The sequence below is a fragment of the Chaetodon auriga genome, chromosome 12, assembly GCF_051107435.1.
Source record: "Chaetodon auriga isolate fChaAug3 chromosome 12, fChaAug3.hap1, whole genome shotgun sequence".
Taxonomy (NCBI): domain Eukaryota; kingdom Metazoa; phylum Chordata; class Actinopteri; order Chaetodontiformes; family Chaetodontidae; genus Chaetodon; species Chaetodon auriga.
In genome coordinates, this window is record NC_135085.1 from 24149552 (window position 1) to 24169239 (window position 19688).

Here is a 19688-nt window from a genome sequence, read left to right on the forward strand (position 1 = left end):
ATTCTGCTCTGTGGAGGTGTGGATACAGGACATCAGCTCTGGCTCTCTTCCTTTTTTATGCGTTTTTCCCTTCACGTCCATGGAGTTTATGAAACACTCACATCCTGTTTCCGGGATGAAACAGCCTGAAGTGGAGTTTAAATGAAGTCCCGGACCCCTGATCTCACCTGAGAGTCTCCTGTCAGGACAGCTGACTGCGGGGCTTCTTCCACCTGAGGAGTGAACATGAAAGTTCTGCTCTTCGTCGCCTTGTGTTTCTCGACCTGTCCGCTCACGGTGAGTCTCGTTTCTGCAGTATTTGAAAAAGAAAAAAAATATATATATTAAAATGATACTGAAAGCTCAGATTCTAATTTACTGAATTTACAAAAAGGCTGAATTTGAATTAGTAAAGTCACATATTTATTTTTTATTGTCATGAGCAATGGTGACACATCACCTTTATATTGTCAGTGTTGTTCCAGGTTAAGGTTTTGACCTTTGTGCTTCACAGCTGAGCTGTGGATTTGTCACATTTTTATGGTATTTTGTTCTCTGCTGTCTTCATGTATATTTTCCTCCAGTATAACAGTTGTACGGATCAATTACAGGCAGCAGCTAGTTATTATTACTGTCATTTCATCTGCTCCATGAAATCTTAATTAACTGCAGTCATAGTGAAAAAGCACACTTTGCCATTTTTAAGCAAAAATACTCGAAATCCTGGTTTCTGTTTTGAAAATTTCTTCTTTTCTCTCATTTAAAATTTCACAGTGGACATACTTTTTTTTTTTTTTTTTTTTTTTTTTGCTACTGTCTGACATTTTGTGGACTAAATGATTAATAAAAACAATCATTAGCTGCAGACCTTGTTTTGTTTTGTCCAACCAACAGTCAAAAACCCCCAATATTCACATTTGAGATGCATGATGAGATTTGAGCTGCAACCATGAAAATTATATGTATGAATATTGAATATATATCTGAACATATATGTATTTGGTTGTGTTAAATGATGAATTGACTATGAAAATTGTTCAAACAAAGTGTGTTTCAGCTCTAATCAGCTCAGGCATATTTCTATGAAGTTATCTGTAATTAATACATTTTGATGTGGAATCTCACTAAAGCTTAATCAGCTGCTATTTTATGGAAATATTCCCCCAGTTTGTCAAATCTAAGGCTTTGCTGCTCTTTACTGTCTTATGTGACCATAAACTGAAAGTCTCGTTGGCTGTGGGAACGTTTAATCGAGAAAATAAGCGGCAGACGATAATGAAAATATTTGTTTCTGTGGGGAGTAATCGGGGCAGCTGAAGTCGTCCTCAAGCATTTCTCTTTCTCATTAATGAAGATGGTTTGTGGAAATAATCTGTCACTGTTGGTTGTTCTCGTCGAGCCGTCCTCTCAGCTATTATCCCACTTTTTTTTTTTTTTTTTTTTTTTGTCATTCAGGATAAACAGCCTCTCTCTCTTCTCCCTCTGACTGAAAGCAGACCGGGCTGTCAAAATGTTCTCATCACCCAAAACAAACGTGAGGGTTTAATTATCTAACTGATGAAAACTGCTGCTGCCTTTTCACGCGAGCACACAATCTCTGGCCATCCCTCTCATGCTCTCGTATCCTTTGGTTTGGTTCGGTAAATTCTCAATAAAGTCAGTGGAGTTTGGTGTAAACGTTGGCTGCATGAACAAAGCTAAGAACAGAGTCTGGATCTGTAAACCGAGATGCTTGTTGGGTGATAATAATCATATGACAGACATTTCGGTTCCTGTCTGAGCCAGTTGTCCCTCTTTTCTCCATCTGATACTTTTGCATGTGTGTGATTTTTGCTGGATTGGACAGAAATTGTCCTCTTTTGTGGCACAGTGTTGATGCTCTCAGTCCAGTGCACTGTGCCAAAGCGCTCACACGTGTTTTCAGCTCACTGAATTGCAGCGTGATACAGAATGAAACGTTAAGGTAGCAGGCCTTGATGGTCACTTGTGTAAAACACAGAAACATGGAAGAGAACTGCAGCAAACATGTTAAACTCTTCTGTCTGTGTCTTCAGACTAATGTCCACCTCAGGGTCCATCGTCAGGAATCAAGACCATTCGTTTGTCTTTTCACACGTTTTGCAATCAAAAATTTAACTTTTAGCACCTGAGGGTTGGAGCAATCACCACCATCCCATAAGGCTCATATGTAATGGAAACGCTGTTCACCAACAGCAGATATTTCTATTCTGCTGAGCTCCCCTTTGGCTCAGCTGTGAGCCAGAAAGCTAACGTTATGCTAGCAAGACTCAACGTCCATGTTGTGACGAACAGTCAATATAATCTGACAGTGTGTTGAGCAACAGGACGAGCTGGGATGTGAGATCATTGCTTATGTGATACAAAGTCTTAGTAAGTTCAGAGGGGCAGTCTACTTCCTGCAGCTTGTGTGTTACAGTCGCCATCCTGTGGTGTTCAGGGGATGAGGCGTTGAAGGACGACACTTGCTGTTGTAAATAAGAGTTTCAGATGTAGTTTTTTTGTGGTCCAGCTGATTGAGGCTGACATCTTTACCAGTTTTCCTCTAATATTAAAGTAAAACCTTAAACACCACATTCCTGGTCTTGAATCTGTCATTACATTGAATTCATTTCAATGATGATAAATAATGCTGTAATGAGTCTCCTGAGAACTGTAATGTGATAATGAGAGTTGAAGAGATTGATCAGGTATCTGCTCCTGCACTGGCTGTATGCCTTAATTTGCCCTCATGTATGTTCCAGTCTGCATGTTTTCTGCAGCCTCAGTGCACCACAGGACAGCAGGGACTCAGGTGTGAACTGGCTCGCAGCCACAGTTGTACATGATGCTCATCTGTCTGAACAGGAGCTGCAGGATGGCCACATCCAACTCAGCGTCGTGGATTTTAAACCCAAACTCAGTTACTGGAAATGAGCGCACAGCAGAAGCAACGTTCTGACTCCAGGTCATCTGTGTTGATTTTATCTGATGTTATTTGGCAGAACAAAGAGTACCGGATGTCTGGAATCAGCTGTAGCCGGTGTGTTATCACACATCTGCTGAAAATGTTTTCATAAAGGACAGGAGAGAAGAAATCTAGTTTTGTTTTTCATCATTTGTCCTCGTTTGAAATACAGGAACAATCATCGAATTTAAGCTGAAGAAAATAAAAACACATTTCAGCGCAGAGCTGCTGTGAAATGCAAGAAAAAATCGGATTTAAAAAAGTTAAATTTCACACTCCTACAAAACATTTATGAGCCACAAATACAAATACATGATGCAAAACAACAACACCCGTCAATACACTTCACATTAGTGAAGTAAAACCTAGAAAATAAAGTGCATAAAAGCTCTGAAAGCTGCTGTTTCTCACTGCTTCTGTAGCCTAAAGTCAGTTTCTAATATGAGGCGATTGACTGCATGGACATGAAAACTCTCTAAGTTGGATAATCAGTCCAAAAGTTCTTTTCATGTCAGTAAGGAACAGAAAGCAGGTTAAATCTGAATAAGCAGGCATTCGCTCTGCTGCACCATATCCAGCTCTAATACACCCGAACTATCCACAGAAAATCCTTGGAAGAAGACATCAAAGCTCGCACCGTTTGACTGGCAGGTGACGGCTGACGCGTGCAGAGCCGAAACCACGATGAAGCAACTCAGAGGCTGAAGATGAAAAAAGGAAAAGAACCTCACCGGTTTCCATTTTAGGATAATCTCTTAATGCCAATTTGGAGAATCAGGAGCAGAGAAAAACAGCCTCAGCTGCGTTCAGCGTGTATAATTCTGCTTTAGGTTAATTTGTAACATCCCTTCATTTACTTACTCATCACTTCCAAAAGAAAGTTTCACACACAAAAAAAGCAATTTGCATGCAACCGATAGATAACATGAAATGAAAAAGAGAAAGTGAAATAAAGAGCGCATTCCCCAGAGTCAGTGCTGTTTGTCACTCAAAGCATGCTTTAATTTCACGTTGGGCTTGTTGTGTTAACGTGTTTTTGGAGCAGTTTTATGGAGCAGAATTGGCAGAGTCTCTGGGTGAGAACTGTGTTTAGAAAATCAGTTTTCATTGTTTTGGGAAACGATGGCGTGACAATGCGAGTGTGACGAAGAGCGGCTCTTTGCAGCGCGCTCTTCTCGTCTCAGACTCAGCTGCCGGCTCGGTCGATTCTAACTGGATGTTTTCCAGACTAAACCCTCGTAACAAGCACGTGAGATTTATTTGAGTGTCTGAGAAGCGAGATTAAACGGCACACGACGCCGTGATGAGGAGGAACAGTCAGATCTTCTGCAGCCAGTGTTGAAGGTACCGAACGGTGATGGAGATGTCTTCATATTATCATCTGGGTCATCCTGGTCCAGGATACGGGACGCTACGACAACATCACACACTTCCAGCCTCCCCACAGAGAACAAGAGAGAGAACAACGGTCATTATCTACATGTACGGAGCAATCAATCCACAGAAAACAAGGCGTCTGAGGAGGGTTTCATACCTGCAGCTTGGTTCATGTGGTTCAGAGCGAGGGGAGGAAAATGATGCAGTGTTCCCTGTTTGTTTTGGTTCAGTTTGAGTTCACGCTGATTTACGACCAACAAGAGGAGCAAACATAACAAAATGTCCAAAAAAGTTTGGACGCCGTGTAAAACATAAATAAAACAGTGTGATCATGTTTATTCTGAATCTGATGCAGCAACATGTTTCCAAGAAGTTGGGACAGGAGCAGCAAGAGACATCGTATCCCAAAATCCTCTGCTGCCAAACACTGTGGATATTCAATGTGTGTAAGATTGTGTTTTTATCATGGGAATACATAAAACATTGACAATGAAAATGAGTCAATCACCCATACTGTCCAATAATGACCCGTCAGCCCATGAAGTCGTCTAACGTCCTTGGTCCGACTGATCTGCAGAGACTGACCTTTGGTGTTAACAGCCAGATGTTCATGTCTTCTGGTTAATTGAGCCTTTTTTCCAAACCACAGGATGTGTTTTATGCATCTCCTGTGGTATTAAATCACACAGGGTGCCTGCATGGAGAGCTGGCAGGGCTGACAGAGGACAGCAGGACGGATGCGAGCAGGTATTTCCACCTCCAGAAGGATCAACAGGACGCTTTGGCATCCACCAAACCCACACCCACGCTACTACGCTCGCATCGCAGTCAGTCATCCAATTATGGGCCGAATGCTAACAGAGAATTTTAATGTTGCCTTTCAGCAGCGAGGCATCAAGGCGTCAGTACAAAAGTATATAAAATCGCAACTCCCACTTTAGCAGTGATCAAAGCCGCCACACGCCTTCTCTAATAGGAAACAACCGAAAGGAAGCGCGAGTGAAGCGCGGCTTCAAGCCTACATTTCTCCAAATAGACACAAGATTTACGTGACACTTTGAAGTTGGATCAGCGGAACAACTCGCTTCGTAGGCTTTCAGAAATGCAAAAAGATCTCCTGCCCAAACATCTTTCCTTTCTACAAATGATCACACTTTGTAGAGCAGGAAGGACAGTCATTGATATATGAAACTACAATATGGAGCTGAATGAACCAGGCTGGAATCATTAAAGCATGCGAGGCTGGATGGTACAGTCCAAACCAGTGAGCTGGATGCTGTGAGCTACACCTTAATTAACGGTGCCAGGTGATGATTGTGGTGCCTGTCGGTGTTTTCATGGAAACAAATAGGATGAGTCCCGTGAGACCCACCGTGGGATCACATAGCAGGGGAAGAAAGAGCTGCAGCTGCCTTCTCTCTCATGTGAAAACGTGTTGATTTATCACTGCCAGGCTCTGTGGCGATTCAGGCTCCTGCAGTCAGTTTACTGCCGTGTGGAAAAGTCCAGCACGGTTTCCTTTGACTGGAAGGAAAACAGCGGTTTCTTCCGTTATCTCCCACCTTTGGAGCAGTGAAACTCTTTGAAGTGCTGCATGGTGGTTGAGATAGAAAGCTGCTCGTCTCAGGCGTTACACAGTGAACGTGAAACGCACACAAGGAGCAGTTTTAGGACTTTCAGCAGATGCTCAAACACGACATGTTTACGATCAAGTGACGAAGCTCGGCACCAGCTGTAGCTAAAGAGGCAGTCAGGTGACGCGAGTGTCAAAACCTCAGATTTCACAGTGCAGGAGGAGTCGTTTCTGTGCCTAAACCTAACCAAACATCCAGAGCGAGGCCACCTCGTGCCGCGGATCTGCCTCTGTGCAGTGAGCTGTGGCAGCTGTAGGAGGTGAAGATGACTTTTTGTTGTTTCGTTTGGAGGACTTGGTTTATCTGGTCTGATGCAGGTTTCCACATGAAGTCTCTGTGTCCAGCAAAAGGCAGTCACAGCACACACAGTGAAGAGATACAGAGGTCGGCGTCTCCAGTCTTTGCTAAGCTACGCTAACCACATCCTGTCTGTAAAGAAAGCAGATAAGCGTTCTGTTCCTTCGATATGCTTAAAACTACATTATTTATTTATTTAGTGGCCACACAGACGCACACATAGAGGCCTGAGCATCGAGCTGTGGACACACTTTTCTCACCAGAAGACACGTGGAAACGTTTCCACCAGCTCCTGAAAGCAGCATTTGTCTCTTGAGCTGTTAGCTGTGGAACTATCCTCACCAGCTACTGCCTTTGTCTGACAAACGTTTGGTGCCTGGCAGGTAATGTGGGCCCACAGTGGGCTTATCAGAGCTTTTTGTGTTAGAGAAACCAAGACTCAAAAGCTCCATACGGCTAAAGCTGGGTGATAATTGGTAATTGTCTGGGTGTGGGTATAGAAATACTGACTCGAGGAGCATCAAGCTCTGCTCAGGTTTTTGGTTAAAAGCTTGAATACGGTGGTTTGGGGATTTTAAGAGGTCATCAGGGTTTATTTTACCTGTGAATTCAGATAATGATTAAAAAGAGAAAAAACGTCACTTTGTGTTTGGGTGTTTGAAGTTGGAGTATTGGAGTCAGGAAGTCTGCTGCTGACGTGGAGCCGAGATAAGAGGAGCAGCTGACGACCACCGAGGCTGAGTGCGCTCTTACATCAATAATTCAGAGAACATCCGTCCATCTAGCACTTCAGTTTTCCAAAGGGAAAGGCACAAATGAACGTACATATGATCGATTATTGTCAAATTTAGATGGATCCGACTGGTAGAATCCACATTTCCATGACATCTACAATACATGGCACTTTTTTTGAATTACACATTTATTTATTGAGTTATTTGTGCCAGTTTTTAACACCTGGAGAAGCTGACGTTGGTCCTCTTTGGTTCATATAAAGGTTTTTGTTGATCTTAGTACTTATATTTACTGTGAGATGGCGACCTCTGGTGGCCATAGTAATTGTGATGGGAGCAGAGGAGGAAGTCAGGCGATGTAGTATAAAGAACAAGAAAGTCTGCATGTGGACAAACTGGACCTTCTGCTCCGCAAACCTCAACAAACTGTGAGATTCACAACACTGATGATACGAGGATGAAGGGCCACGATGATGAAGGCCTGGTACGTCTGAGCTGGTTCTCATCAACGGGGATATATGACATCTTGGAGTTATTGGTAATCGACCTGTTCAGTGGATTAGGTATGAGGACGAGCTGTTTTCATCAGGGTATCTGGAAGAGTCAACAACCCTGTAAAGTTGCTGTACATACAGTATATTTGTGAGAGACTAAGAGTAATTTCTTCCCAAAGAAGGAGATCTTATTTTGGAAAGCTGCTTGTTGTCCTTGTTTTTAGGCCACAGAACGCAGCGAGGCATATCCCATTATGATTAAGCACAGTGCTGTGATTCCTCATGTGCAGTTGCTTACCAACAGTTGCTTTTGTGCCGTGAGCGTGAACATTAACACAATGCGATGAAACACTCGCTTCCATTATGTGCAGCCAGTGCAGAACACAGCAGAATATAATAGAGGCACTAAAAATATTAACAGCTCTCTTTGCTGTTGGTGTCTTCTAGTTGTCATAATCGGGTTTAAATTTAGGCCTATTTCACTGATGGATCCTTTGTACTGTAAATCACACACTGGATAAAAGCATCTGCTAAATAACCCTAAATGGGATTGACACTGGTTATTGCCCCAAACTCTGTTTTTTACAATTACAGGATAAGTCTGGTGTTTTTCTTTTGTCAACAAATCTCATGAAAAGACCAAAACCAACAATCTGTCGTCACTCTTACTGATAATGTAAAATCTTTATGAGCAAATGTTCCTCAAACAGGAGGAAATAGTGCTTTAGTTGGGAACTACTTTCAGTGGCGGATTGATCCACCTGTGAGTATTTGGTGCAGTGTGTGTGTGTGTGTGTTTAATGAAGGAGCGTCATCCAGAGCAACAGTGTGGCTCACTGATGAGTTTTTAATAGTTTTTGGACAATAATAGAGCTCTATGGCACAGAGGAGGAAGGTCTATCAGCACAGTAGTTGTTTGTGGGATCATTTCGTTGTTGGTTTGGCATTTTCATGGCATTTGTTGACAGGAAAAAAAAAATAGAAAGTCACCAAGGATGTCCTTTCATGTTGAGTTTCCTTGTATTTTCTCCTGAAATGGTATTTTCAGTGTGATTAAAAGTACCACATCGCACAAACAGACATTTTATTCCCAACATGTCGCCCAAACAAGGTGCTGAACAGTCAAAGTGAATGAGTTTAAAGTATAGAACCAGTGAATCTTTGCTCCTATAAGGTCCTGTTCTGCGCCCACTCAAAGGTGTGGTTCAGATCACAAAGTCTTGTCAAGCAGTGAATGTTTGTGGCGTTTGAGCTGAAATATTCACATCAAAAATGAAAAGTCTGTTTCATCTGCACGTTAAAGGCATCCTGTCCAAACAGCAAGAAGTGTTGACGACAGTTTTTCTGCCAGCAGCAGTTATTTTCAGCAGACACTGTCGATTAATTACTGTGTTGTACTTCATATAAAGACTTTTTCAACATGAAGACCATTAATTTAATGTGTATTCAGCTGACTTATTACTTCACTAATTCACTTTTACAGTACACGTGTTCATGGACTTTTATGGTTTTCTAATTTTTTCTGATTGACTGACATCAGCTGATATCATCTTCTTCCAGATTTATCTATATTACATCTATATGTTGTATAGTCTGAAGTCATTTAGAAACACTTCATCACATATTAGGGGTGTGCGCAGTTACAATGATTATTTTATTGATGTACAGATTTATGCATGACAAGGTTTCCGTTACCTGGTCATAATGTGAAAATCCTGCTCCCCTGATGCTCGCCCCCTCGCTCTCGCTCCTCCCCCCATTCGGTGAAGTCATCCCACCCAACCTGAGCTGGTGCTGATTGCTGCAGCAGCCTAACTTTGAATGAAGTGTGTTTCACGATGATAAAATCACTGTTTCTGTAAATGGAGTCTGGTGGCTTTGGCCGGAGCGATACAGCGGCTGTTTGTGGTTAAACAACTGATACATGAGTGACTGTGAACCCTGGAGCAGATGGTGGAGCCGAGGTGGAGTCGCGCCTCAGGGCCTGACTCTGAGGTCAGCTGTCATATCTGTGGATCCTGACGGAGTCTCGTTTTATTTATACGACTTAAATTTGGGCCAGCCGTTGCCTGAAGGTCAGAATAGCAGGCTCATTACCCAGAGGACCAGCTGGGGAAATGCTTGAGCAGCGCTCTCCCCTCCGTCTGCTGCTACCGGCTCTGCACAGCACCCTTGAGCAAGGCACTGAACCTTGAACAGGCCTGTTCTAAATTGCTCAGTAAGGAGAAATGATTCTCGAGACGGCAGATGCTGAAGTTGAGAGAAGACTTTTCTTTGCGCAGCACACGTTAACAGTCAGTGACCATGCCAGACTTTAACAAAGCAAATTTACACAGTGAGCCAGAACATGAGCTCGCTGGAAGACGTGGAGCTTCGTGCTGCACTAAGACGCCCCTGCAGTGTGATTATTGCGATAAAAGAAATCAGGAAACCACATTTTCCACTATCTGTGTAATCTGACTGAACGAGCTCTGTCTCCTAATAGGCTTTGCTGCCCACGAGCACGGCTCCGATAAGGACTGTGAACGCTCCTTTGTATCAAGTCTCTGCTTTGGGGATCTGTTGCACAACAACAGTTGCCTATTTGTTGATGTCTGATAGCACATTTTCACTCGAGGCGGTTTGCTGAAGCTGTTCAGAGAGAAGAGAATGATTCATTTTATCAGCCAACCGCGTGTCAAGGATTTATTTATTTTTTATAAACACACATGTCAAAAGATTTGTTTGTTTGTTCCAACCTGCCACTTCAAGAGTCATTAGCGTGTGACATATATGTCAAAGTGCTGATTAGTCATCCCTTAGAGAGCAAGCAGCACCTTTGAAACACAGAGGCGGTTTTTAAAGTGCTTTACATGAAGTGGAGAAATGCATTGAAACAACATTTAAATGATGAAACGAAGAGGAAAACAAGATATCTTCTTTCTTTGCCTGTCAAGAGTTGCACCGCCTCCAAATAAAAACTGAGGCAGAAAGCGATGAAGGCCTGTTGATCAGTCCCTCTGGATGTCTAACCATGACTACTTACTGTACTTTTGAACAGATTTGACTTTGTTTGACGCACACAAAGGTCTTGACAACACCTGTGGTTGCTCGTGGTAGTTTAATGTCACAGCAAACTACAGAAACACAAGAGAATAGCAGCTGGTAGCTTTTTACAGTGAAGCCAATCAAACTGTCCATCCATCCATTAGCTATTTAGCACACCTGCAGGTCATTTAGAGTTGCTAATTAACCTCACCTCTGTGGGAGGGAACCCACACTGACACAGGGAGAGCATGCAAACCGCAGAGCTCATGGGTGGGTTTGAACCCACAACCTGTGGCCGAGCATGTTTTAATAAAGCTGTCAGTCACTAATTTCCAGCCTGCAGCCTGAGTCCATGCTGCTCACTGCACACACAGGGGGACACGCTGAGGGGATGAAGGTGTGCAGCCTGTTACCTGCAGCTCCTCATCTAACAGCTCGCTGTGGCTGTTCGTCTTGCTCCGTTAGTCCTCGTTTTGTAGAGCATACACGCATCATTTCCTGTAAATCCCTCGTGTGTGTGAAACTGTATACATTTAGGATAATCTTACAATAAATCACCACCTAAAGGTCTGAAATCGAAGTGTTTGGAGGTCAAACACGATGGCCGATAGATTCAGTGTTAAATGTTTTCTCTCTAGTGTCGAGCCATGTGACACCCCGGGCTTAAATCTGACTCACGGTCTTTGCTGTCACCAGTCTTCCGCGCAAAGCCCCACTCCCATCCTCCCTGACATCGTCATCACAGACTGAAACATTTTGCTGTTGTTGTGGCCCACAAAGTGGAAAAAGGTTTAAACGTGTGGCCGGCAGCCATGACAGCTCAGGGCAGATGAATATTGACATACAGCATCTATGATCTGTCCACAGATGGTCATGTAAAACTTATACAAAGCAAAGAACCCACAATGCCGGAGCACAAATGACTGGATAAAGCATGTACATCACTATAAGGAGGGCTGGTGACACAGAGATGCTTAGGGACAACTCTAATTTTAGAGCCATGTGAACAGAGCACATCAGATTAAACTGATGTCCATTCGCATTTTCTAATGTTATTTTCCTGCTTTAAGAGAAAACTGATCGCCCATATTTACATTTTATGAGCTCCTGTTGCAGCCCTGACAGGACAGGAAGCTCATCAAATGTCTGTGAAGACTCTCAGCCATCCAGGTCATGGTTTCACCTCTCATCCTTGAGGCTTCTTCAGGTCCCCACCTGATTGGTGGGGAGTTCCGGGTATTTAACCTCTGTGGGGTCGTTATCCAGGTCGTTGACACCACCTGGGTCCTCAGTGCGCCTGGTTGTGTCGCTGGATTCACCTGAGGCAAGGTGTAAATAACAGTCGAGGCCCACTGTGAAGTTCAAACTCTTTCATATACGACCACCTGGATTTTTGTGATGGATTTTAAAATCTCTTTTTAGTAGTCAAACAGAGAAACTGATGTCAAAGTAATAAAAAAGAGGCAAATTAGGACTTTCTGATCATCTGACTCCTCAACACCCCAAACAGCGTTTCTGTCTGACGATGCAGGAGATATCAGTGTCTGACTTTCACTCATGGCCTTCTTAACAACATTTTATCATCTAGTATTTGGTTTTAATTCGATTTTTTCCTTTGTTCAACAACTTGCAGTGGACGTTTCTGGTTTATGTTCAACTCTGTGAGGCAGCTTAGATGCTTTTCACTGCTGAGTAGCTCTGTATTAGAAAAAATAAGGTGCTTGTGTCCTGTAGTATTTTCCCTAATATCAGACAGAGAGGATGTCAGAGTGAGGTCTGGACAGGATGTAGACAAACAGTCCGCCCTGTATACTGACTATGATCATCATTATGTTCATAAACAAGACATGCACACACTGTCCAGTTTTATCCTAACAGGGAATTTGACAATGCATTTGGTATCAGCGTGATAAATGCAGTAGGAAGTTGGGATTTCCAGCTTTTCAAACACGTCTGGAATGCAGCAGGTGTCTGGTGAGCGTCTCCTGCTGCTTCTCACAATGAATCGTCCTTAACTTGTTTTTGTCTGGACTGCAGATGTTTCACTTAAAGAGGCCGCGGAGGCTCGGCGGGCCTGGACCCGCTCCCTGCTCAGTCAGCCTCTGCTGTAATTTCTAATCCGTTAAACAGTAAACTCAAGGCAATACGATCATCTCCCAAAGCTCATTTGATAGCGGCGAGCAGCTGCCGGTGTGCAGCGCGGCTGAACGAAGCCACAGCAGGAGGACACGGAGGAGAGAAGCTGATAAGATGATTCATTAACATTTCTAAAGCTCAGGCATGAACTGAGGGCAGACTTAATAAATGTGCTCCCACCGTTCTGTTTTTATTCTGATATTTATTTATTTATTTATTATGAACCTTTACTGAACACGGCACAGAGTGTCTGTGTGTTGTTTTTTTTGTCAAACGTTGGAAAAGATTGCACGAAACGTTGAACATCAAACATATTAACGGTTGTCTTTATCCACTTAGGACGAAGTTAGGTTAAGTCCTTGCCATGTCTTGGCTGGGTGACTGGCAAGACTTCACGTATGATACCAGCCAATCACGGCGCGTTCTTATTTGACAAACATGCAAATTCAGAGGTTGTTGGGGAGGCGGGAGAAGCAACTGTCAGACATGGCGACAGCAGCGTGAGATGCTGGCAGAAAAAACTAAAGAAAAAACAGCAGACAAAATCACAAAATCATCTCAAAATCGGGCTCAATTCATCTAGTTTGACCCCAGCGTTACATGGCCAGCTCGGTAAAGATTACCTGTAAATATTGTGTGCTTGTTGCTATGTTGATGCTAGCACTTAGCTGAAAGCACCTGCAGTGTACAGCCTCACCAAACAGGAGATGTGGCTGTAATGTCTTTGGGGCAACATGATGGACTTTAAAACAGCTACAGCCATTGTTTGTACACGAGCCTGCACGCTACACCTGCGGCAGACTGTGTACATCCAATGTGAGCGACGTGCACCACTTATCCTCAGGCCTGCTGAGCATTTGACTGAGATGTGCTTTTATGGATTTCACATGGACTGTCGTCAACGTCTCCAGCACCGAATTGGTGTAAGTTGTGTGTTTCATACTTCACACAGAACTTCTCGAGCATGAAACACTAGAATTGGCTTCGGCAGCCATCCAGCACTGTGATAAATATGTCATTCCTGCATCACACACACACACACACACACACACACACACACACACACACAGCTCTCAGACAGGTGTGGGAATGAGGCCTGTAGAACGTCTTCAAACACCAAAGGACGACAAGCAGGGAGAGAAAAGACAAGAGGAGAGAAGCGAAGAGGCAGAGCCACTAAAAGCAGAATCTGACACAGATTGATTCGCTTGTGTGTGTGTGTGTGTGTGTGTGTGTGTGTGTGTGTGTGTGAGACGCAGAGCAACAGGACTGTGTTTCCATCCAGCCGTGAAATAAATTTCCCTCCACATTCACATGTAAATGAGTGTCAGTTTTGCTGGCTGCTGTAATACGGCAGTGACTCTGCCTGGTGTGTATAAGTTCTTCCATGAGCTAAACAATCGCTGTCAGGAGACACGCTGCGCTGAAGAGGAAGCGATGCATTTTACAGTTTCTGCTTTGGAGGTCAGCAGAAGTATGAGCAGAAAGAGCCACTGCGGCCGAGAAAGTCCACAGTCTAACGCGTACAGGGGCATTTTTAAAACCTTTTCTACGTGTTTCAGCCTTGCGTCCGCATGAAAATGCAGTTCTAGGTCACTGAAAACTCGTTCCAGGGTGAAGATGCTCGGAAACTGGGAAAGCAAAGTCCTTTGTTAAACGTTACACAAGGCGATTTTGAGCAATGGTGGCCTCAGTGGCGTCTCATGTGCCACATCAGAGACATGCAAATAGCACAAAGGTTCAGGACAGAAGCTTCGGCCTTCAGTCATCTTTATTGGCGTAATGTCTTCTGATGAAGGCATTTGGACCAGGAGGACAATAAAGGCGACTGAAGACAGCCGTCATCCTGAACATTTGTCGTCTTTGGACACTTCCCTCCAAACAAAGACGGACTGATGTTGTGATGCACTAAATCCACGCGACCACGTCGAGCGGACAAACACACACCTCAGCAGCCCATCAGGAATCTCTCTGGTGGACGGACGTTGAACAGCCAAACGTCGTCTCGTCCTCTTCTCTTTGATAAATTAGCTTCGGTTTCTACATGATGTCTTCAACCAGGGAATTTGTCTTCAAATCTTGTGGGACGGCTGGGACAAATAGCCCGTTATCATAGCTCTGTCGCTGTCTTCAGCATCTCTTTGTAGTGTCGATGACATGAAGCGTACATGTGGGCGGTGATCAGATCAAGTCCTGCATTCAAAACCTCGCAGTGAAAGAGCTGCTGCACAGCAGAAATCGCACACAAATGATTTTAAACCACAGTTTTATGGAACCTAGATGACCAAAAAACTCACTTTTCGTATAAATTTACTTCTTTTTTTACCTTTTTACCTTTTTACCTTTTTACCTTAATGTCTTGATGCTTTTTGACCAGAAAATCAGCATCTTCTGGTTGGTGTTAGCAGTCTGAGGTTAATTTGATTTATGTTGTTGTATAGTCTACATATTTCTACATATTTCTTCCATATTTTTTACATTCTCTTGTACATTCTTATTCCCTTTCTATTTTCATTTCTGTTAGAAAGAACTGCAGCTAACCCACTTTCCCCTCAGGGATCAATAAAGTATTGTAATTCTGATTAATCTATTATTCACATTCAGGGTAATTTGTTTTGGTGTTTGATGCAGTAAACTGCTGTTTAGCCGCCTCTTCTGGCTCACGTCTGTCTGCATGTTTGAATTTGTGTGTTTGTCTTTGACAGCCAGCCTCGCCTCATGCCAGGGGGATAAAGAGCTGCAGTCTGTCTGAGGGGATTTGTGAGTGATGGACGGGGGACAAATATGTCCACTGGGAACTATGTCAAACGCTGCTGATCCAATTATTGGCAAAATAAAACTTTAAGGTGGCGTGAGTCATTGTGGAGAAAGATTGTTGATGTGTCTCCGTCTTTGCGATTACATGACGTTAGCATTAGCAAATTAGCCACCTCCATGGTTAACTTCTGGTTACGTTTAGACCAATAGATCTACTTTGTTAGAGGGAATGATTGTGGTCGTGGTCAAAAGACAGAAAACACTGACGTGAAGTGCAGTCACATGGTTTGATAAGTCAAAACTGACGTCAGCGGACTGGTTTCTGTGGAGGTCTGACTGCCGATGCTTCTTACTAACTGGAGTCCAACTGGTACCTTAGCATGGCCAAGAATGACGAATGAAAAATGCGGTTGTTAGTGCGCCATAATTGTCCTAATTTGCCATTTGGGGCAGTGGAACAACATGTATATCCAACGCCTGGCATCACTTTGAAGGCGACAAAGATAGCACACAGTTGCTCATCTACACATCCAGCAGCAGCATTAGCCTTGATTTGAAGTCGTGCTTGTGTGTCGCTCTCCTTTTTCCTCTGGTTTGGTCTCCACTAGCTGCTCTTTAACTGAGGGCTGTTTGGTGCTGGGCAGGTACTGAACAGCGGCTTCATCAGAGCTCGATGATGAAACAAGCTGACGGGAATATTAAAGTTGTGGACCATGAAACCAAAGCAATGAGCTGAAAGATGCTTCACTGCTGCACAGACCTGGGGTGAACTGTCGAGTCGAAGCCTCTGTCAGCAGTTTGTGGCTATGAGTGACTCAATTTACCTGAAACTTAGCCATCCGATCATTGTTAGTGTAAAAGCTTGTAATTAGTGCAGCTATAAAATGAAAATAGACCAAGTTCCTCTGGGCTTGGGTGGTGTGTGCTTCTTGTTTTTGGTCTCTGTGCCAGTTACATCAGAATATTCCTCATGTACCAACAACACTGATGGAACCAGACTGCGGTATTTGTATTACTGCCGAACTCAGATCACAGGCCTAGTTTTCAGGCTGATGTACAGACTCTGCACACATGTACATGATTATGTCTTGAACTGATGCAGACTTAAAGAAGCACACGTGTACAGTAATGTTCAAAAACATGGAGGATGGTTTGTTGTTTGTCCGGTGTCGTTTTGCAGGGTCTCTCCTCAGGATTTATGTGGCTCACACACGAGTAGTTCATCTGCTTCTCCTGGTTTTAAACACACACACACACACACATGGTGTTGGCTGGTCGGTTTAAGCAGCTTATCTTGACCCTATGTTCATCTGTCAATCATAATCTTGATTTTCTCCTGTGTATCGGCTTGAAAAATGTCCCTCCAACAGATATTTTTAGGAATAACAAGAAAAATATGGCCAAAGAATTTAAGACACAGTGGGTCCTCTTCCATGGAGTCCTCCATGTTGCACTGCCATGTTTCTACAGTAGCCCAGAAAGGACAAACCACAAAAGACTGGCTCTAGTTTTGCAGCCAATGTGGGTTCTCGTACACGGATCACTTTGCATGGCAGCACTGAAGAGGTTTAAATAAATATCCTTCAGCACACAGTGGGCCGGTTTGCAGCCGAGTGTGAAGCAGTCGGGATGAGAGTCGACGAACGAACGTCCTCCAGAACTCCAGACGGAGCTGGAAAACGTCTGGACTGCCGTGCTTAGCCTGCTGCAACGCGGCATCAGGAAAGGATGAAGCAGATTGAATCTGTGATTTTCTCATCTTAAAGGCTGTTTGAGTTTATTTATTGATTGAAATGGACAGCAGGTATTTCTACCAATCTGGTCAAATCCTCCATGCTAATAATTTTCCTTCCGGTGTTTAAGATCCTTATGAAAGGAGACTGTCCCGAAAACACTGTTGGCGCAGCATGAAAGCCGACTTACATATAAATCTGTTTCTTTCTCTACTTCCTCCACAGGTTGATGGACGGCATCCAACCTGTAACTTCCTGCTGGAGGTGGAGAGAGACCAGGCGGAGTGTCTGAGGAGGCTGCAGGAGGAGGAGGCTTCCAGCAGCCGTAAAGGTCACGATCACTCACTAAACCGCAGTTAGAAACTACACTTCCTCTAACAACAGAGAAATAACCAGTAAAACTTTGTGAGCTGGATCTTAAAACAGGGAGGATGCAACAAAGGTAGAGTCTGCAGACTGAAAGCTGATGTCACAACATATACCTGTATGTAATGTGTGAAGTTTCATACATGAATGCATACACTCTGTTCGTATATTAAGACCTCTGCCACGTGAGGACGTAGAAGCATTCACATTGCTGTTTGATCCCAGTTTTGGCAGGTAACTGAAAACCTGTGTGATGGAGTTGGAGTGTATTCTAACTAAATCATGCCTGAAAGATTTAGGTGACTTTTTAGATAACAGTAAGTATAGTTTGTTGGTGTTTGCTGGTGTAAATAGTCCATAGTCTCTGTTCCTAATACTCAGCGTGCTGATTCCAAGGACAAGCTGCCCTCTGCACATCATAAATATTTCCTGTATTTCTGTGCAGTGCGGGTTGGCAGGCACGATCGGTGACGGTGGCCTTGGCTCTTAATATTTTGTGGTCTTCGTCTGCTGGTGTTTGAATGTTGCAGAGTGGAACTGTACTTGTTGTGCTGGAGGGAGGGGGAGTGATAGAGTGCTGCACATGGCAAGACACATGCAGGAGGGCTGTAAAGCTCCTTTGCTGCTGCTGCTGCTGCTGCCTCCAGTGCTTCCAGCATAAATATGATGTTAATTATGCAGAAATAATTTTAAATGAAAGAGAAGATGAGGTGCAAAGTGTCATCTCTTCAGTGTGTCATCGCCCTGACCAGCACCTCGTCTCTGGTGTGTATTCACCAGACTGTTCTAGCTGGATAGACAACCACCAAATTAAAGAGGAGGGAGGCCATGAGGAAGAGGCCTCGACATGAAAAAGCAGTTTAATCTATGAATGAAAGTTTGAAATATGCTCATATCAGAAGTGATTGTTTCACGTTACAGGAGCAGCTTCTGTTCTTCCATGAGACATAACGCAGAAACAAGCTCGGTAGCATTTTAATTACTGCAGACTGACTCTGACAGGACTGTTGTTCTACCTGCTGTACACACTGCTGCTCCTTGACAAACCCTGTTAGTCTGCTGTCCAGAATATAATGACCGTGAATAGGAACTGACGGCATAACTTGGCAGGAACACAATCATGAAAAACGAAAAGTGTTTCTAACAAAAAGGAGTAAAGCATGAAGAAAAGAAAAAAGTGCAACAAGATTGAAGGAAGCTTTGCGCAGAAATAGTTTCAGTGCATGACTCCCCTTAATCTTCCCATTTGTGTACAATTAGCCTAAAACACCGACGCATACTGAAAGGTGTTCTCAGACCATGTGGAGTACATGCATGGATTGGCTCTCTTTGGAACGGTAGTTTCAACACACTGAAGTAGAATATATGTGACTGTATGTGGGACCTATTACCTGGAAAACATAATGAAACTGCAGTGTGAAGCCTTACCCTACTCCAAGGTCCATAAAAAATGGATTTGAATTACTGCTAGCGGCTGCTTGTGGCTGTTGGAAAACTCAATTGATTTCATGATCTGCTTGTAATATTTTATGGACTATTTATAAACCATTTTCATCCGATCTTTGATCAGCTTTGATTTCATCACACCGAGGCCTCCATTGGTGTCTCCTGGGAAGCTTCAACCGTGTTGTGGAGGCATGCTCGGCTACCTTGAAGTGACCACTCACGTCTCCTCTGGACTGCTCTGAATGCCTTCGGCTAAGTCCAAAAAATCAGTGAACTTGAACATCGCGTGCTCGCTCTTTACCAGATTCAAGCAGCAGACCAACTCCTGGACTCGCTGGCTGCAGAAGCCTCCCATGTTCCCGCCAACAGCTCTACGCTTCCCCGGCTTGATCCCACTGTAATTGATTTGTTAATTCCTCTGACTCAAACCTCTCGATTGTTCCTCAGGCAGCATTTGTTAATTACGCCCCAAAACTCTGAAGCAGCCTCCCTGAAGGTCTGAATCTGTCGATTCCTTTGAACAACGTCTAAAGACACCTCTTTGTTAAATGGCTTTCTCCTGAAGTGGCTGTTTTTTTTGTCTTAGTTTGATTTATTTGGATTTTTATTGTTTTATCACACATCATTATTATTTGACTTTATATTGTTGCATTTTTGTATGAATTGTGCTATATAATTAAATTTTATTATTATTGTATTTGTGTGTGTTTTTAATGATTGCATGCATGTTGCTTGTAACACTG

General features: G+C 43.5%; 1 protein-coding gene across 1 annotated transcript in view; it reads left to right on the forward strand.

The window, feature by feature from the left end:
• LOC143329871 (vasoactive intestinal polypeptide receptor 2-like) overlaps nucleotides 1-19688 on the forward strand; it is a 51438-nt gene continuing 31750 nt past the window's right edge. Inside the window, exons 1-2 of the mRNA XM_076745994.1 lie at nucleotides 1-276; nucleotides 17359-17464. Of these exons, the coding sequence (XP_076602109.1) occupies nucleotides 226-276; nucleotides 17359-17464 (157 nt within the window). The 5' untranslated portion in view covers nucleotides 1-225. The remainder of the gene's footprint in view (nucleotides 277-17358; nucleotides 17465-19688) is intronic.